The sequence below is a fragment of the Takifugu rubripes genome, chromosome 4 (assembly GCF_901000725.2).
Source record: "Takifugu rubripes chromosome 4, fTakRub1.2, whole genome shotgun sequence".
In the NCBI taxonomy this organism is placed as follows: Eukaryota; Metazoa; Chordata; class Actinopteri; order Tetraodontiformes; family Tetraodontidae; genus Takifugu; species Takifugu rubripes.
The window spans coordinates 3,477,321-3,495,191 of NC_042288.1; the positions used below are offsets into that span (position 1 = coordinate 3,477,321).

Here is a 17,871-nt window from a genome sequence, read left to right on the forward strand (position 1 = left end):
CTGGTGCTGATAATTATCATGCTGATCAAAGTTTCTAATGAGAGTGACTCTAGAGCCTTCGTAAATTGCTGATGCATTTTAGAATCCACACCAGGCCTGGCCAACCCACGTGCTCTCTTTACCTGGTTTCACGCGGCTCTTGCGTTCATATCAAGGTGTGTATTTTTGTGTTTTTTTTTAATGTGTGTGCTCGAAGTTTCCCAGTAGGAGCAAGATCATTTGAGTAAACAATTTGTGTCAAGTTTGGTCTCAAAATGGCAGGAAAAAATGCACATTAAAGTTCAAATGTGAAGACAAACAAAGGTCGTGTTTAGCAGAGTGTGAGAGTTTAAAATTTTTGGTTGAATGTAACGGCAAGCCATTGTGCCTTATACTGTCAGGCATCGTTGACACATTTCAAAGCTTCTAATCTTCAGTGCCACTTCAGCTCACTCCATGCTAACATTACACGGGCCAAAAAGCCAAACAATGAAGGGGAGTTTGTTAAAAAAATACCTCAGTGACGTTGAAATCTCATCTCATGTAAATGACAACCTAAAACGAATGGTCTTAGTACTGTAGGAGTCCATTTCTGTCATTGTTATGTTGTTGTGTAACATTTATAATAAATCTGGCTGAGCAAAGGTGTGTGCGAGTGTGTGAGGAAGGGATGGGGTAATGTTCATGTCTTCCCACGTGTATGATGTGGCTCCTCCCGGTAAGACAGTAAAAAATGTGGCTCTTGTCCTTGACTGGTTGGCCACCCCTGATCCATACACATGCAAACATTCAAGTTTAGGGAGAATTTTAACCGACAGCATCAAACAGGTATTAGAATTGTAAACATATAATTGCATTAGCGTATATACTGGTCATACATTTAAAAATGAATCAATTTGCAATAATCTGTGCTCACAATAACAAAAGTGCCACAAAAACAGTAGACATTACAAAATTGTGCTCCACGTGAAGCTTGTCAATTTACTATTTCTATAGCTTATTCCTATATACCTAATGCAACTGAGTGCATGTTTACTACATTATATACCACTAAATATTTTATTAATTAACAAAAAAGTGTTTTGATTAAATCTACGACTAAATGAATCACATGCATGCTCAATTTAACTGTTTGTTGGCTTACATCTTGAAGTTAATTACAAAATTCTTTCAAGGTCTCACATGTTTGCAGAGACGAGGGAGCGTGAAACAAGTAGCCACACTCAAAGGTCAGGAGTAAAATGGTGTTCATGTCTAGTAGTATGAAGGAACGCCATGGAAATTCTGATACTGGCAAATCTCTCATTTAAACTTTTCTTTTTCTGCAAAGTGGCTCAGAAGCTGTCCTTTATTTATGTAAGTCTAATTGACAAGATAGCAGTCTAATTGCAATAATCCTGAATATGAGCCAGCACCAAACTCTAACTTCAGGGCTACATACACAAAATGAAATCTGTCTCCACCAAAATTCCATATCAAAACAGGACTTTTTGAGATATCCTCTTGGCAGACTGAAAAAGTAGCTGACAAAAACACTTCATCCCTGGAAGATATTGGAAAACTCACTTCACGAGTAGCAATGTTGGATAACTGTTATCATCTTATCAGCATCGTGCAAACTGCAGCGTCCTCATAAAAAAACAACAACTCAGGATTAATAACACCAATACAGGCTATGAAGCAAAGCCTGCAAGCTAGCTCAGCCACCCATTTCCAGATGCATAGCTGTATGCGCATTTGGCATCCTCCACAATTCTCATCAACATTTACACCCTCACAATTAAGTAAAACTTTTTTTGCAAAAGTGTTCTCATCATGCTGTGTGACTATCTTCGTCTCAGTGCCACTGCTGCCTTGCATGAATATAACCTTCCTGAATTTTATGGACAACATGTCTGCATCCACCTACAGGCCTCACAGGGAAGTTTTTCAGCATTTTCTGTCCATCATCCCCATGAAGCTCAGCTTTATCCCCTAGTCAGAGGATGATTAGGTCAGAGCTGAACAACCAAATTGATTGAATTATCTTAGTTGCGCCAATAAACTGTTCAGGGATAAAATGTCTGAAGGCTTAGTTGGAAATTACAGTTTTTATACCAATACTTAGGCACATTAACTGCTTGAATGACAAATCTAAAATAACAAATGTAATGACACAGGATAAATAATCAAACAACTTTTCTGCTGAGGGTAAATTTGTCACACTGGCAAACCTGAAATGTGAAAGATAAAATGAGCCGACAGGTGACTCCAGCGCAAAACGTAATAAGTGATCACAAGCATGCCTGTTTCTTGCTGCTACTGACTGTTGTTCCTGATGAGTCTTGTCTATTATTGCTGTGGGATTATGATAAGAAATGATAGATTTCCCTCTCTCTGCTGTGGATGTAGATTGATTAGGGGACACAGACCTGAGACGATTGTGTAGCCGATGCCTCTCGGTCGACCAAGATCCTGGTCTATGGCTGTTATCTTCCGTACTTCATATCCCTGCAGACACACATACACACAAAACAAGAGGTTTGTTTGTTGTCCTTCCTTAAAATGTTTGTGTTTATTAATGAAGAAATAAAGCTCTGTTTTTTACTAAGACCACTTAGTAGCTGTCAACAGTTGATGTATGTTCTCGTGAGGTTTCTTTGCTTACCATACTACTATACACACATTATTGGAGTCAATATTCACTGTAAAACTATATATGCAGATAAATTCCATCGCAACACATGTTTAGCATGCTATTTTAAAATTATGTGATTGTAGTCCATTAAGAAGTGGGAGTACATTTATTGTTTACATGTGTAAATGCTTTTATATTCATGCCATAATGCTTCATATTCCTCAGAAATCATCCTGTTAGACTAAAAATGTTGATGGGAATGCTACTAAATTCTAAAAGAAATGGTAGAAAATAAATTAAATCAAATTAAAGCAAAGTAGTATTGTTGATAAGACTGATACAGTATGACAACTGGGGAAAAAAAAAAGTATTTTAGCCACTGAACATTCGTGTCGCAATCAGACATGGTAGTGATCTTAAAACAAACAAACAAACAAACAAAACAACCCGCGTGCTGCAGAGGGACATGGTGAGACCCTTCATACTCTCCAATTTCCTTCCTCTTCTCCACACTTATATTCCCTTCCCCCAATACACACAAACACACACACACACACACACACACACACACACACACACACACACACATACAAGCTTCCTCCAACTGATCCTGTAAATTGTGTGTAAGGCATGTTTATGCTCCATTTCTGCCAACCATCTCCTGTCATTGAGCAATTATAGCAGAATCAATTACAAGCCTTTTAGAGAGACAGATTCTCACCAATTGCTAGCTCTCTCACACACACACACATGTGCGCGCAGAAAGATTTTGACTCAAATAAGGGACATAAAAAAAGCAAGTGAAGAGAAGAAGCCATGCTGAAATAATATGAGCAATATTCTCAAGCTGTGTTCAATCAAGCAAGATACAATCCCCTCTCCTTCAAAACACATACACCAAAGCCAACCCCCTTCTCCCAATCTTTATCCTCTCATTTCTATCTATACATCGCATTACTCTTCTCTCCAGCACCCATTCTCCTTTTCTCCCTCTTCTCCCATTGATTTGACAGCCAAATGGTGTTTGTCCTAGAAGGGGCTAAAATGTCAGTCCAAGCAGCATGTGTTCACTTTCAACAGTCAAAATGCCTGCACTGCGATTTCATCTTTACATTTTCCCCCCCTTTTTTTAACTCTTTGTCAAAGTTTTATCTGGCTGACAGGTTGATTGGCTGGATAAAACAGACCGAAACAAACAGAAAAAGGCCTAGGCCTAAATAAAGGCAGTTTACTGAGAGCGTGTGTGTCCTCACGCCTCTGAGAAATGACCTAGGACAAGGATCCAGGTTTGGTGCTTTTCAGTGTAAATGTCAGAGGCTTTGAGAAAAGTTGACACTCGCTCTGTCACTGTACTCCCTCAGCTTATCTTTTCCCAAGACTGTCTGATGGAAATGACACATGCCCATTAGAATGCCACTTAAGGGCATCAAACCCTGTGTTTGTGCAGGTGTGTGTGAGGGCCATTACAGGATGCAGTCAGTTTACGCTGTCTTTGGTGATGCAAAGCAAAAAGGTAATAAAATGTGACCCATGATCTTGTTGTGGTAGTTACATTCAACCAACTGCATTTTCCAGGAGTGACACAGCAGGAATATTCCCCTTTCCTGTCATTTTTCTATGACACTACACCACAAAATGATGTCATTTTTGGCCAAATTGGCAACGCTACTCCTAATTTCCATGTGGCTTTCCAATGTTTACTACTGTGTTTTCCAGCAAAAATTTGATGATGTCTGAAGAGATCCACCAGAATTAAGAAATTTCATGTCTGTTGGCTATGTGAATGACCTCAATTGCCTATTAGTAGTGGGTTTTGTTTAAAAAGGCCTTTTGTACACACATTTTTTGCGTGAAAGGGGCTTTGCAGGATTTAAAGGATCTGTTGCCAACATTTGGGGGCCAGATAACTTCCGCACACCATCAAGGGTCAAGAGGAGTCCAATCTGATTAGTCGGGCCTCGTTTGGCAGCAAGAGGGGGCCCAACACGATATTAGGTAGGTGGTTGTGTTACGCCTCATCACTGTATATTATACAGTATACTGTAGATACACTGTCCACAACCTAATAGCAGGAATTACATATGCACACAAAAAAAAATCCACTCGGTAATCCAGTGTCCTTTGAACTCATCTTTGGTCACCTGACTACTGTTCTCACTGTCCTTTCACCTTTTTTCATTCCCCCACTGCCTCTCCTGTTCTGACCTTCCCGCTGACAGCTGATGAATCGGAGAGTTGGGGAGATACCGGGCATCGGCTCCGTCACGCCCTGTTAATATGCATGCAAATGTAGCACTTGACATTTCTACTATGGCGTGCACAGGACAGGGACGAGAGCTGCGGAAATGGGTGTTTGAATAGGGGAAAGGCTGGGATGAGTCAGGGGACTTTGGGAGAGACAAAATGAAAATGGAAAGAGAGGAGAGTGAGAGAGAGATAATGAAAATAAGGATGGACAGTATTATACCCCTGTGCGTAATTCCCTCTATGAGTGGAAACATCAAAAACCAGACCATTAGCCACCTGGGAGCCGAGTTAGGGGATGAGTCAAGGGAGGGGACATTATGGTGTAAAGGGAAAGAGACACTAAGTACATTACAAAACCTACTCGCAATAAAGACAAAAGGTAAGATTATGGCGACGCTGACTCGTTTGTTCTTCATACAGTACACACATTTCATGCCTCACATACATGTAGTACATAAGTTAGCAAAAGGAGATAAATCCTACAAGCTTCAGTGACCTTTCCTAAAGGCCTCACATCCCTGAAGCAGGATTGTAAATCTCCCACAGTAATTAAAGTCCCCAGCACTTGCAGTGCTGTATGTAAGGGCCCCAGGCTGATTCTGGGTGCCAGGGATCTTAGGGGCCAGAGAATCTCAGGGTTGAGCATGAGTTTTAACCTTTATTATTTTGCACCACTTGTACAATATAATGGAAGAGGAGGGAGGTTGTGGGGCAAAATATAAGTCATGTGGGGTCGAGATGAAATGCAACACTGACCAAGGGAACATCTTCTTCTATGTTGGTACTGTATGGAAGATTTGTAAAAATGGGGTCCATGTCCTGGACATCAGTGATGCTAATAGCCAAGTTCGCCAGCCGGGACAGAGGCCTCAGTTTGTCTTGATCCTAAAAAAAACAAATACTTATGATTGTCAAAGCATTTTTGCGTTGATCTGTATTGGGCATATGCTAATGTGGACATTTTCGCTCACCGTAGCATTGACAGTAAGTTGATAAGCTGAAGTTGTCTCATAGTCCAGAGGTTTGGTAACTGTAACTGTGCCTCTGGCCCCATCTATGGTAAAGAAGGAAGATGGGGGCTGGAAGGAGAAGAGAACACTCCCTCCGGTGCCTTGGTCTGGATCTGTGGCGTTGACCATGAATATCGATCTCCCCACTGGCGTGTTCTGTAACATACATTCATGCACACATACATTAAGGAATGGTTGACATATGCTGCTATGCAAGACCTTCATTTAATGAAGAACATTTGAGTTACTGGGTGGGCAATGTTGTGGCTGTCATAATGAACTGCAGATTGTTAATTATATTAATTTTTTTACAGAGTTAAATGTAAGCTGATTCCACAAAGACTTGTTAACAAGCAGCATGAATGTTTATTAATCAAACTGCGGAAACCAAAACGTGTGGGAATAAATGTCTAAATTATTGCAATAAATGCCATTTTTGCTCACAAGCTTTACCATTGCTGCATGTTGTCCTTGGATACTAAAGTACATCTTAAAAGAAACACTACTATCTGGGTCTACATTATAGTTTTTTGCAAAATACAAGCGATATTTGTGAACACTGGATAAAGTACAATAGCGTTTGTAACCATTGAAGGATGTTTTGTAATTCTTGTGAAATCTCATCTTGCAAGACTCCATTGAAAAAAATATATATAAATGTTGAAAACCCTGTTACATGTTGGTACTTACATGGCCATTGGCAGCAGTTGCCTTGAGAATATTAAATGTTGTCATTAATATTTTTTAGTAAAATATGTGGCCTCATCTTTTGTCTATATACACCACTCCACCCTATTGTTCCATAGATAACTTGTCACGTGACTAGATACATCATAAATATCAGTGCTTCAAAACTTTTGCAATATATTTCTACAGTGAAAAATCTCAAATTCCTCCTCATGAGAAACTTGGCCTTAAGACCTTTACAGACTGTAAAAAATCATTGTAAGCCAGACGGTGACAGGCCTGATTTAATAAACCTGGCTATGGCACAATGCAAATGATGCCACCAAATTACTGGCGCCAACATGTGTCAGCTGAGCATTAGTGGTGTTTTGTCAAGCAGGCGAGGCTTTAACACCACAAGATCTTTTTTCTTTGTTGGACTACCACGTATTTGCTTCTGTCCTTGCTTGTTTTAGCATCATCGATTAAATGCTAAATGATCCACGTCCTATATCTTATTAAACGTGGGTTTTAGCAGCAATCACATTGAGGGACGCTTATCTTGGATTTTGAACACTGTCAAATCTTTTATTATAGGTTATATATGTGTGAATCTCTCAGATTGTGAACTTGTGTCCTAACTTAAGAAATTTCACTGTGTTTCTGCCACAATTTATCTTAGGTTTTGTACATTATATGTGTTCCTCCATAAAAAAAAAAGCATTAACATCCTTTATAAATATTTTCTAACGCGGCACACTTGTAGGATCGGCAGGCAGGGACGGGCCGAACTCTGATGAGCGCTGAGCCTCTGGCGCACCTGCAGCGCATTACCTGAATTCGGCGGCTACTTAAACTCCCCTCTCTTTGCCTCTGGTACTGGATTGTTGTTTCGCCACAGCGTCTAGCGCCCACCCTCTGTGATTTCCAGTTTTTCGCCTCCTGTTTTCCGTGGTTACTCCCAGCGTGTGAGTTTGTTCCAGTGCCTCGTCACTGCCTTTTCATTTGTACTTTTTCTCGACGGTTTTTTCCCTTGATGGTGATTTTTAGTTCGTAGATTTTCTGTTGTTACTTTGCTAGAATTATTTCCGTTGCTACTTTGATTGATTCCTTCGTCTTGCACCTTTTGTTATCAATAAAGAGCCATGTCTTCCACTCTGCATCTGGGTCCAGGCCTCCTTGACTTTCCATAACAACACTGATTTAATGTTAAATATTTGGGAAATTTCCTGTTCCTTGCATAACTATTCAAATACTTGACATTTCTAATTCATACAGAAGTCTAAAAAAAGGTCAGAGATAAAACCATGTTGTTATCTCCCTGCGTGGTGCGGTCGTGGAACCTTGACTGATAAGAGGATGAAAAAAGATAATGACCTAAATTTTAATTGTGACTTGAACTTTTATCATTATTTTGTGTGGTTTCAGAGGCATGATCATAGCGGGCCGCCAGCATAGTTTAATCTGAGATATTTATGTCTCACGAGTTGGGGAAGAATGAAAAACACTCAGCTATTGTCTCTGATAAAGCAAAAAAGAAACTTTTCACAATCTTATTGCTGTAAGTGAAAAAGAACTTCCGACTGTAACAAATCACACAAATACAAAAGTTGCAAGTCATGATGATAGCTGCTCAAAAGAGAATGAAAAGCCTGTCTCCCTTTTGGTGGCTGGTTACAGTACAAGATTCAGATTCAGGTCCTTTATTGTCCCACACGGAGAAATTTACAGTGCAACAACAGCAAGAGCACGCAGAGACAATTAAGCTAAAAATAGAATACAATTCTGAATATACGAAGAGGATGTATATTTACAATAATCCAGATAAATGGATACTTGACCCCTGTATACCTATACATAGTACAGAGGGTGAATACAATATACATATCAGAATATATAATATTCAGTTTGTGCTAGCGGGTGTTATGTTTATTGTGCAGTCTAACAGCAGCCGGCAGGAAAGATCTGCGATACCTCTCCTTCACACAGCGAGGGTGGAGCAGCCGCTCACTAAATGAGCTGCCCGGTGCTGTCAGGGTTTCCTGTAGGGGGTGGGATGTGTTGTTCAACATGGATGACAGCTTATCCATCATCCTCCTGTTTCCCACCACCTCCACCGAGTCCAGGGGACATCCCAGGACAGAGCTGGCCCTCCTTACCAGTCTGTCCATCCTCTTCCTGTCCCTGTCCGTGATGCTACTGGACCAGCAGACAATCCCGTAGAAGATGGCTGATCCACCACAGAGTCATAGAAAGTCCTCAGGAGTGGTCCCTGCACTCCAAAAGACCTCAGCCTCCTGAGCAGGAACAGTCTGCTATTGCCCTTCTTGACAAGGGCGTCTGTGTTGTGTGTCCAGTCCAGGTTATTGTTTAGGTGAACACCCAGGTACTTGTAGGACTCCACCACGTCAACATCCGTTCCCAGGATGTTCACTGGTGCAGGCGGGGGGTTGTTCCGCCTGCGGAAATCCACCACCAGCTCCATGGTTTTGCTAGCGTTGATCTGGAGGTTGTTCCGCAGGCTCCAGTCCACAAAGTCCTGAAGCTAACAGACTTTCTCTATAATGGAGTCAATGTTCATGTTTGACTAAGCTAAAATGCACAGGATATCATCCAAGACATTTGCCTCTTACATGTTGTAAAAAATGGTTAATGCATCATAAATCTGTATTCATGTCAATGGTCAAAGTGCTCATCTCATCTTCTGAACTGCTTTTGGGGTCGCAGGGAGGGTGCATACATGGGCAAAGGTCCACCCCTGGATAGGTAGCCAGCTCATCGCAGTATCCTATCTGAGCATTTGCCAGTTCAATACCTTGCTCAAGAGCACCTTGGCAGTGCTCTGAAGGTGTACTGGCACCTCCCCCTGCTACCAGAATACTTGAACCCAGAGCCCTCCATTTCTCAGCCGAGTACACCAATGACCTGGGCTACCACTCCTGTTCAAATACTGTATAAAGAAATTATTTAATTTTTTTATACTACTACAATGATTTACAAGATTAGAAACAAGTTATTTAATGTTCCATTTAACTGTAGCCTCATGAAAAATGAAACTGTTGATTACACAGTATTGGATCTCTTGTAAATAGATACTTTTCAATGATCCCATAATTGTCTTTCGTCGATATATACATACACTTCCAAAACTTACTCTTGTGAATTTTCGGGAATTGGGACAGTATGTTGGGGTCATGCTGGTCTAACAGAATTTGGTATTAAGCCATTATGACACAAAGCATAGCTGACCCCATAGTCTGGAAGCAAAGATGTCTGTATGTGTTTATGGGGGTGTTTGTGCGTGTCTAGACTATATGCTCCATACCAAAATTAAGGATTACAATATGCTTTTAATTTGCATATTGGGGGCATTTGGGGGAAAGAGAAGCAGTTCATCTAAGCTTTAAAGAGCTCTTTGAGGATGAAGGTAAAACTTTGCTTTAGGTTAAAATAATCCTACAATGACCTGGTCTCTCTATAAAGGGAGATAAAAAATAGTTGACAGATTAGTTTACTTCACTTGACTATACATTGTATATTAGCATCAGCATATATTCCTTGTTTTATACTCTGTATTTTCTTCATGGCTCCTTTGTCTCAGCACAAATAAAATCAAAAAGTCCCAAAATATTGGTCAATTTTTGTTGGTCCTTCTGTCACAATACAAGAGGCTCCCATAAGGGTTTAAGAAGAACCATTACCACAGCAAGTATATAATTTTCAGTAGAAAACAGAGCCATTTGTTGTCTGAAGGGAATAGAGTCAAGTAGAGCTGGGTTCTGTTGAGTACTGAAAATGCACTAGAAATGTGTTTACTCTCACACTTGTGTGCTCATGAGAGCTTGGCTTGTGATGCAGTGATGAAATAAGTGATTCCCCATTCATCATGAAAAAACCTTGTGTAATGTACAATCCCACTCACAGTCAGTGGATTTTCTAATATAAAACACAGCAGAAAATCAAAGTAGGATCCAATCTGGCACAATTCAATAGTTTCTACAGCGTTTACCTGCCACTGACGGGTAAACAAGGGCAATTTTAATAGCATTTTTGTAAATCACTCCATTACACCACTGTAGCTCCATTGAAAACCTAAAAAATGACTTACTGCACTACACTACACTACTACTCTGTGTATGTAGTAGTCTGTTTGTGTGTGTGTCTGTGTGTGCGGGGGGGGGGGGGGGGGGGGGGGTGAGTGAGCGAGTGAAATGTATAATATGACATATCTTTTCCTGCCCCAAAACACAAGTTTATATCTCTTCTACACAGCAGCAAGTGAGACAATTAACTCATTAACACCTCAGAGTCTAAAATGCCGCCAAGTTCAGCAAATTCCTTCCCACTCAAACCAGTAAAAACATCAACAACGACACTGATCCCTCAAGAGAAAAGCAGGTGCCACTTTGCCAGTGTTGCTACTTCAGAGATCACCAGGCTACCATGCAGTGATCATAAATCCGAGTTTAAAAATGCCATGTCTGCAAACAGAATGAGCAAATACAAAATGTTGCACTGGTATCTTCTCTTCCTGAAGGTCCATTCACCAGTGCAGAAGTCAATTAAATAATAAAAATAGATGAAAAAGTGGATCATCAGTCTATACATGTTTACCAAATTCAATTTCTCTCAGGAGATATGAGATAATTATTCAAAACTAGACTTAAAACCTTCCTTTTTGATAAGGCTTATAATTAAGCAGGACAAAGAAATGCTGCTAGGCTGAGGCTGTCAGGTGCTCTTACAACAAACCTGCATCTCTCCCTCATTTTCCACTTCCTCTAAGCCTTAAAAATTATCTATGTAATCATGTCGCAAAAATAGGCCTATTACTGCCAGAGCTTGTCTGGTTTCCTCTAGACTTGCTGATCCTAGATATGGCCCATCAAGACCTGAAGGTTGGGTGGCTCAGAGCTCCATATGAAAACATCTGAAGATGTACGTGGGTTTATGGACTTCTTTTCTATTACTATTGATACCGATGTACATGGACAGATTATACTCTAACTCCTATACCTCTGCATGTAATGATATTTATAAAGGTTATTAAACATATATTACTGCTGATAATGTTGATGTTAAGTTTTTCCTGAGCTGGTTGGAGGGTCTAAGGACTGAGGGAGTCACAACTGTGCAGCTTGTAAAGCCCTCTGAGGGAAACAGTGAGTGTGATTTTGGGCTGTAAATAAATTTAATTTTGTTTTGATTTTGATTTGACTAACACACCAAACTAATGAAGATTAACTCAAATTGGCCACTGTAGAACATGTTAAATGTGTGTGTAATCACAGAAAGCAAAAAAGGTTGCACTTTGCATGTCTATCAAGTAACCAGTACAAAACAAAATAATGTGAGCACGAATCTGGTGCTGAACTTGTTTCGAGGAATGAGAAAATAACTATAGTATTCTGTAATGATTAAATATATAGCAGAGGTGTGAGACCTACTGCTTTGTTATCTAGGAATAGTTTTTTGCCAGACAATGCCTTTGGACATGGAATGTGGGGAATCAATGCATACTTATTTGCTGTGTGGCGTTTCCTTCCACTCAAGAGAAAAGCCAATTACTTATCAACTGGAAAGCGTCGGAGTTATGTTCATTGAGAGTTACCTGATTTGTTTTTGTTTTTTTAAATTTTTTTAATAGAAGTTATATCCCATTGGAAGCAAGGTGTTAAAGTGTAAATGAAATAAAATGTCTTGGTTATGGGTGGAGCTGGTGAAGTAGTTAGGATACATTGAGTGAATCGCCAACAGCTATTTATCCTGACAGTGCTGGTCCAGATCCTCACCAGTTTGAGATCAACAGGTGCCTGTTTTTATCGGCGGGGCAGGGTGAACAGTGAGTTTTGATGAAAGCTACCTCCAAAATGTCGGCCTTCATCTCAGCCACTATCAAAATTCAATTCTAATACCTGGGTTTCAACCCACATAGGGCAGTCACCCACCCATTTTAATACAAAAAAGCTGTCAAATTGCAACTTTTGACTAACAGTTTGACCAGAAACGATCAAAAACACTAATTCATACCAAATACATCTGTGAGGTGTGTTTACATTTCAAAGGGAGTTAAACAGCGATTCAGAGAAGGATTTAGAGGGTGTGCTGCTGTGTTCAGGTTGAAGTGGTTGTAAAACAAGACAGCTTCTTCATCTGAGTGGCAGAAGAGGAGAAGGAGAGATAGTAAAGCCCCATTCATGTTCTCACTTCAGAGATCAGAACATAAATTAAACTTATTTTTAATGCAAAGCTGCCAAAGTTTCTTTGGGTGTAAGTTATATTCAACACCTTAATATTTGCACGTTGAAAGCATCGCTTTTATCGCATCTTCAATATCATACATTTCATGAATTCTTTTAATAATAGTTCCACTTATAGGAGGCTAGTGTAATGGATCTCCTGAGGGGATCTCGATATTGCCTTCTAGTTCTGTATATATATTCCTGAACAAATTGCTGAGCTTAGCTGATATTGACCAATTCGTCCCCAGCTATACATTAGAGGTCTTTTTTGGTGAGTACAGATTGACCATGTTTGTATAGTTTCAGACAATAAAGTTGATAATTGCTATATATTAACACAACTTTGACCTGAAAGTTTATTTTAAATGAATGTTGGTATTCAGTGCAACAGGGATTCAAACCTAAACGAACACAGTGCAATCTGTTCGGCATAACAGGAGAAAGAAGGGAATAAAATGTTTAATGGTGTTTAATTAAAAAAGGGTTTTTAATAAAACATCTTTGGCATTTGCAGCTCACCAACAGCTCCCTTTTTCAAATAATCCCCATGAAAAATGACAAAAGCCACAAAAAGGAGGGAAAAGAATATTGGGAACACACTAAAAGAACACACACTGTTCAGAGCTCCATTAAAGATGTGCTGACAGAAATTTGAGTGCGATATGTGAGTGTTATGAAAACTATAAATAAGTAGACCTGCATATGGTCAGTATGAACTCTAAACAGCATACTAAAAAAATACAGAATATCAATTAACACACCCAATAGACAACAAAACAAAGAAAATAGCCAGACACACAAGGATAAAAACATGTCTCTTGTCATCACACAGCTCACTCCGTACAAAGTCTTTTTTGATGTCATAATCATCTCTAACAGCCTTTTTTGGGTCTGTAACTCCCTGTTTCCTTAATACCTTGAATCATTATCTTAGCTCAATTTCAGCGGCAGAGGGTAATGATCTGCATTCAACATATAGACCTGAACCGTTATCCAACATAGCTTATTTGTCTTGTTATGTTTCAAGCCATGAATATTGTGAAAATCAACAAAAAAGATCCAGACTGATGGCTGGAGACATGATTGCCTTCTACAGTAAGCATAACAGGATCTGGTAATAAATGATAACTAAACACTCCAACATATAGTGCAGAGGGGAAGGCTGACTTACACTGAGTAAAAATGTATGCATTTACTCACATGGTTGCAAGATCCAACTAGATTGACCAGCACTGCCTTTCTGTAAATAGTTTATGCAGCCCCTCTGGTACCTCCCCAAATTCCAGATTACCAGTCTGTCCCTGTACATGTTTAGGTGTCTCGAATTATGGTAAAGATTAAGTCCAAGAATGACAAAAAAGAAAATTACTCCACATTTTAGGGAGGTTTAAATAAAACAAAGGATGAGAGGACACCAAAGAAAGGCTGGAAAAGAAACATTAAACCAGAGCACATGTGGAAGAGTCAACAGGCTTCAGACAACAGAGGAAGAACCCTTTTTGCTTTTCCTGGAACTCTGCCTCTGCTGTATACAACAGTGTTTGTTCTGCTGTCTACAGCCTGGGGTGCAGGCATCGGTCCAGTCTATGTCTCCTGTGGGCCCAAACAACAGTCCAGTCTATATCTCCTGTGGGCCCAAAATCAGGTTCAACATGACAAGGAGATGTCTGAGACCCTGAAGTGTAAAGGCTGGTCAGACCTCAGGACTACATAGGCCAGAGGCTCTCAGGGACCTTGAGGGATGACAGGGTCTGAAACCCACTGAGGGCCGGAGCTTTAAGTGAAATGGATTCCACTGGTGAAATGTCAGGCTGTTCTCCTTGAGGGAGATGTCTCCACGGTGCAGTGTTGCTCTCTATCCTTCTTTGTTTAAGTCATTCACATGCCGTATGAAAGAATGAAGTCCAAGCCTGGTTGCAGTTGAGAAAGGAATTATGCTCTTTATGTGCATGGAATAAAAGCTCAAAATTAGTGTACATTTGCTCTAAACATTATGCAAATCATCCAAACAGAACAGACAACGGAGAAAATAAATCCTAGAGAGCTAAGTATGAAAAAGGAAACACTAGATTACTTTCAATGAAAATACTAATTATCAAGCAAATTATGGAAAAACCTATTAAATGTTGTATGCCGGAGTAATATCTGCAGTAATTCCCCTTTTTTCTTAGAAAAAAATATTAGTCTATCACTCGTTTTGGTTTCGTATTAACAGTGTAGAATATACACCCCTCAGAAATTAGAGAGAACACTGAAATTACACAACCTACAAAAACTAAATATTCCAGTTAAAAACCTTATTTTTATTATATAACGTTACTTGTTAAGCAGACAACCGATGGTCCCCCGGGGACTGACCTTCCAGACCTCCATTAGGCCATCAGTCAGCTCCTCAACAGTCTGTGGTGCCCCATGTTGGCAGTTAATGCAGCAATACATGATGTACCAAAGATGCTTGATTGGATTTAGGTCTTGGGATGCAGCGGGCCAGTCAATAGTTTCAGTGAGGCTGATATGGAGGTGCATCAGAAGGAACCCAGCATATAGTCAGACAATTATTCTAAAGCTCTCGTCACCCACAGAGTCTCTCTTTTATCCATCACATGTGGTCAGTGTGAACCAGCTATAAGGAGAACAGAGGGTGGGGTCCACTGGGGTGGATATCTGCCAGGTCTGGTGTTCTCTGACAAATAACAATCAGGCTCTTCATGAACTGTCTTTATGACAAGTTGCACGTTGATTGCAAAAGAGATGTAATTTCATAAATAAAGTTAATAAAGTTCGGAAATTACTTTTCTTGAATTAAGATGCTTGCATACATGTAGTGTACAATAATATTTGTCTCACTGGAGTTATTTCACTAAATAAGGTGCAACCTTATCTTCTGGTGTAACTCCACACTCGTGGCATTTGTGCTGGGAGACTTAGCAAGTCTTCTGGCCACACCAACCTGGAGGAGCAGAACTGCTTTAGAAACATCTGGACTGTAGATACAACCTCATACTTCAGAAGAAAATGGTCTGTGGCCACCACCTTCAAACTGATTTCTTAATACCACTTGTCTCGTATTTGCCTCTTCTATTCATCAAATGTCTATTCAATTAGATTCCTATATTGTTTAAGAAAATAAATTCATCACAAATGGTTTGTATGGTTTGCTTGCTTTTATCTGCTCATTACCATTGCTGACAAAGTCTGGTTTCACCTAGGTTAATTATTTAAGAACAGCTGCAGCTCAAAGTGTTTAAAGTGTTGTATTTAATTTCCACATAATAAGCCAAGCTACATATTATACTATTTCCTGATTTTGGTAGTGATTAGTTTGGATTTCTTGTTATCTGTGTGTTGTGTTCCCTGCCTGCCTTATGTCTTCTGCCAGCCTTCACAGACGGCTTGTTCTGATTGTGGCTATTGTTCAGTCTTGCCTGTACCTCCCTCTCTCCTCCACATATAAAAACTCTCCTTTCCATTCTGTCTGACTGTCATAGCCTGTGCCTGCAACTGTGTCACTCTTTTTCTCTGTCCATGCTTTAAGTAATGTTTGGGTTTCATGAGGTTTTCTTCTCAGGTTTCCTTAAGTTACTCTCTCGGATTCCCAGTTACTGTTTCTAATCTAGTTTATTGCATTTACTTCTGTAGCTAAGTCATGTTGCAGCGCGTCATTTTAACACCAAACTTTGTTTTAAATGAATGAACAAAAAAGTATATCTCTTGGGTCTGCATTGGGCTCCAGTGTTAATTGCTTGGATCTTGAATGACAGAAAACAGATCTATGCTGTAGGCAGAGTAAAATACTAAGAATATGCACCCTTGACTACTACCCTCAAGTGCATTACTCTGAAATTTCATATTAAAAAAAAAATGTCATATTGCTGCAACAATACTTCCTTAACTTGGTTGTCTTGTATATGCTTTGCTGCAAGCTCTAGTGGTAGATGGAATAGACTCTTAGGTCAAACCAACTGATTAGGCAATATCAGCCTCCACTATGTGGTGATAACCCTTCCATCTAATTAGTAGTTGGATCTTTTTCAAGGTCTCTGATGTATTACATCACAGACCATCAGGTTGTCAGGTTGACAAAAATGAGCTGGCAAAGGAGTTTGTGTCTCCTTACTTACCCAAAATGATAGAACTTTGTGAAAGTTACAGTCCAATTCTAAGTCTCGTACATGTAGACCTGAGCTCAACAGCTAGCTTTCGATTTAATTAAAAAGTGTTTGGTTAGGAAACACCACACACTACAACACATTGCCTACAGGTGACGTCATCCATATGCAATGAATTGCCAACGGAAAATAACCAAAACATCAGATACTGACATTGGTGAATTCTATTTTATTTACCGATAGGCTGGTGCCCGTGTCAACAAGGCAAATATTGGCCATCCCTATATTTGCACACTATATCGTGCACCCTAATAATTACGCTCAATTTTGGCCGCAGTTCCTATAATTTTGAGACAACTCGTCTTATTATTCTGCCTGCTAATGGATACAGCTAACTCACTCTGTTTTGAGCACAATGTTCTGATTTTACAGTTTCAGAAATGTTAAAGGTGCAGTGTAATGCAGGGGCCATGCCAGCCTCTGGCCCCCTGCAGTTCACAGCCCTAGAGATCCAGCTGCTCGCGACAATAGTGCTGTGATTACTTCTACAGTCCTCACAAGGCTCTCAGTTCCTCCCCGGCTCTCTGCTCTCTGCTCTAAACCCAGCAGGCTCGTGATTATAACAGCCCTGTTAACTCTTTCACTGCCCGCCTCTTAACTGCCTCTGGTCCAACATCACTGCCTCCTTCGTGTCACACCAATTCTCTCTACTGCTGCTGCCATTTTTAAGATTGTAGAATGAGGACACTGATACTAATTACTTCACAAATGGACCAGAGTGACAAAACATTTAGTAGAACTTGGTCATAAAACTGTTTTGTCATTTTTAATCAAAAATGACATGCGTAATCATTTGCTATTAACATTTGTAGTGATTATAGATTTGACAAGGATGTCAATCGTTAGTTATATCATTAAATATAACTGCTATGTGAATAATGAAAATGCCCAGGGGTCATCTGAATCAATCAATCAATTCAAAACTGGCTCAGAGTCCCGAT

At 39.9% G+C, this 17,871-nt stretch overlaps 1 protein-coding gene across 1 annotated transcript in view; it reads right to left on the minus strand.

The window, feature by feature from the left end:
• Window positions 1–17,871, minus strand: part of cdh23 (cadherin-related 23) — a 172,913-nt gene that overhangs the window by 84,696 nt on the left and 70,346 nt on the right. Inside the window, 3 exon segments of the mRNA XM_029834775.1 lie at window positions 2,391–2,469; window positions 5,600–5,728; window positions 5,815–6,009. Coding sequence (XP_029690635.1) covers window positions 2,391–2,469; window positions 5,600–5,728; window positions 5,815–6,009 — 403 coding nt within the window.